The sequence below is a fragment of the Dipodomys ordii genome, unplaced genomic scaffold (assembly GCF_000151885.1).
Source record: "Dipodomys ordii isolate 6190 unplaced genomic scaffold, Dord_2.0 Scaffold96, whole genome shotgun sequence".
Taxonomy (NCBI): domain Eukaryota; kingdom Metazoa; phylum Chordata; class Mammalia; order Rodentia; family Heteromyidae; genus Dipodomys; species Dipodomys ordii.
Genome location: NW_012267312.1, coordinates 2967847 through 2970416, shown reverse-complemented (window position 1 = coordinate 2970416; position 2570 = coordinate 2967847). Strand labels below are relative to the sequence as shown.

The following is a 2570-nucleotide window of genomic DNA, read 5'->3' as shown; positions in this document are numbered from 1 at the left end:
ACCTCCTTCTCACTCATTGTCCAGCCTGGAGGCCTCATGTTGTCCTTGCATACTGGGACCCAAGGGAGAGAAAGAGGTCTGACTCACTGCCAACTGTACATACTCCAGGGACCAGGAGGTGAAAGTCTTGGCCTGAAGTAGTATCCTCATGTAATCCAGCTGAAGATTCTCTGCTAGGGTCAGAATTTACGATTGAGGTACATAGGATGAAATGGTACCATATGCTCCATTTACCCCACATCATGAACTCTGCATCAATCAGCACTACACACTCCACTAGCACCCCAGAGACTAAGACCCACTCAGCACCTTGTGCCTTGTTGAGTTGTTCCCTGACATTTAGGCTTCAGGCAACAGACACAAGAGGGAGACAGGAACCTATGTGGTCCTAAAGCACCGAAGGGAAGGTCAGTAGTAAGTCTTAAGGAAGCTGCCAGGAGGAATATTCTTAGCTGAAACTATTTCCCTGCTTTCTCTCTCACAGGCCTAGGAATCTTCGTCATTGAGCTGCTCTCCACCCTCTTATTTGTTATCTACAAGGAAAGCCCTCATGCCCCATACTCACAGGACCCATCCCTCTGAACTTGAGAGAAATCCTCAGGCCCAAAGAAAGCCCACAGGCCTGGAGGGTGAGCAGATGCCCCAGGCTATGGAGGCTTCTACTTCTTTGATGCCCCCTACCCCAAGGGGCATTTCAGAAGATCTCCTGGGTGAGGTTGTTAGGGAAGACCTGTGCCTCCATGATGATGAGATAATGCATATACCCCTTCGGAAAGAGGCAATATCATTGGTACCATACCTGCTACATAAGTATTCTTCAAATGAGTCAGTTTCTGACACGGATATGCTGAGTCACATCAAGAGAGATTACCGGCGTTACTTCCCTCTCATCATAGACAAAGCTTCAGTATTTATGCAACTACTGTTTGGCATTGAACTGAAGGAGGTAGACCCCATTCTACACACCCATGTCCTTGTTATAGTGGCAGGGATCACTTACGATGGTGCTCTTAGTGATGTGCAAGGCATGCCCAAGACAGGCCTGCTGATAATCGTGCTATGCATTATCTTCATGGAAGGCAATTGTGCCACAGAGGATGCCATCTGGCATGTTCTTAATGAGATGGAAGTCTATTCTGACAGGGAACATTTCCTTTATGGAAAACCTAGGAAGCTGCTTGTGGAAGATTTTGTGTTTGAGCAATACCTGAAATATGAACAGGTTCCCGGAAGTGATCCCATTGCATATGAGTTCAGGTGGGGCCCAAGGGCCTATACAGAAACCACAAAAATGAAAGTTTTGGAACACTGGGCCAAGGTCAGTGGACTTGACCCAATGGCCTTCCCAACACTATATGAAGAAGCTTTACAAGAAGACCAGGGAGCAAGTACCCATGCTACTGCTTCTTTAATAGAAGAGTGATTCTTCCTAATTTTAAGACCAGTGAAGAAATCGGTTCCACCTTAACATCCCAGTGGAAGAGCAATTTCCTTTGAAATGGTCAAAATTCCTAACTATGAAATAAATCAATACAGAAAAACTCACTGTTAGTACTTGCCTTACCCATTTTATATGTAACACCAAAAATTAAATACATTGTCGATTTTGGTTAGCTATGTGTGCACTTATGGGAAATTATATTTTAAAGATAAGACCCACAACTCAATAACTGTTTTCTTCTGCAAATTAATTTTAGCATCATCTCTTGGTAATATCTTTAATTAATATACAATTTCATAGGTTTTTTTGTTTTTGCTTTCTTCTTGTTGTGGAGCTTGAACTCTGGGCCTGGGTACTATACCTCAGCTTTTCAGCTCAAGGCTAGTTCTCTACCACTTGGGCCATAGTGCCACTTACGGCTTTTTCTGTTTATGTGGTGCTGAGGAATTGAACCCAGGGCCTCATGCATGTGAGGTAAGCACTCTACCACTGAGCCACATTCCCAGCCCAATTTCATAGGGTTTTAAGCATCAGCCTTACCAAGAAAATGTAGAATGAAATGAACTCCAGAAAATGGAAAGAACAGATTTCTTTTCTTTTTGTTTTATCTATCATTGGGAATGACAAAGCAGGAATAAATGAAGCAGTGGTAACACTAGCATTATGTTGTATGAACTATACAACATGTGGATGGGAGTGGGAGGGAAAAACTGGGAGAGAATGAGGGGAAAGGGTTATGTTTCCCTCCAAAAATGCACCCCTCAAAATGTACTCTGTACCTCACCGTCATAGCAATAAAAATGCACAAGTAAGCAGATATGCCAGGTGCAAGCAGCTCATGCCTATAAATCATACTTAGGAGGCTGCTGAGATCTGAGGGTGGAGATTTGAAGCCAGCCCCAGCAGTAAAGTCTGTGAGACTCATATGTTCAATTAGCCACCAAAACCCCCAAAATTAGAGCTCCAAGAATAAAAAGGAACAGTGCTCAGGCCATGAGTTCAAACCCAGGACCAGCACATCCAAAAATATGAGGTTACATAATTTGCAGAAAAATAGATGGAACTTGTATGAAAGAAGCCAAATTGAGAATGATCAGTATTGCTTCTTTTCTCCCATATACATAATCTT

General features: G+C 43.2%; 1 protein-coding gene across 1 annotated transcript; it reads left to right on the top strand.

Annotated features, from left to right (window-relative positions):
• The first annotated feature begins 637 nt into the window (after nt 1–637).
• Nucleotides 638–1423, top strand: LOC105993447 (melanoma-associated antigen 10-like). Its single transcript, XM_013026719.1, has one exon. The coding sequence runs from the start codon at nt 638–640 to the stop codon at nt 1421–1423; it is 786 nt and encodes a 261-aa protein (XP_012882173.1).
• The last annotated feature ends 1147 nt before the right edge of the window (nt 1424–2570 follow it).

Excerpts from the sequence above, each read along its gene's own strand:
- LOC105993447 (XM_013026719.1), top strand. The coding sequence starts at position 638 with ATGCCCCAGGCTATGGAGGCTTCTACTTCTTTGATGCCCCCTACCCCA.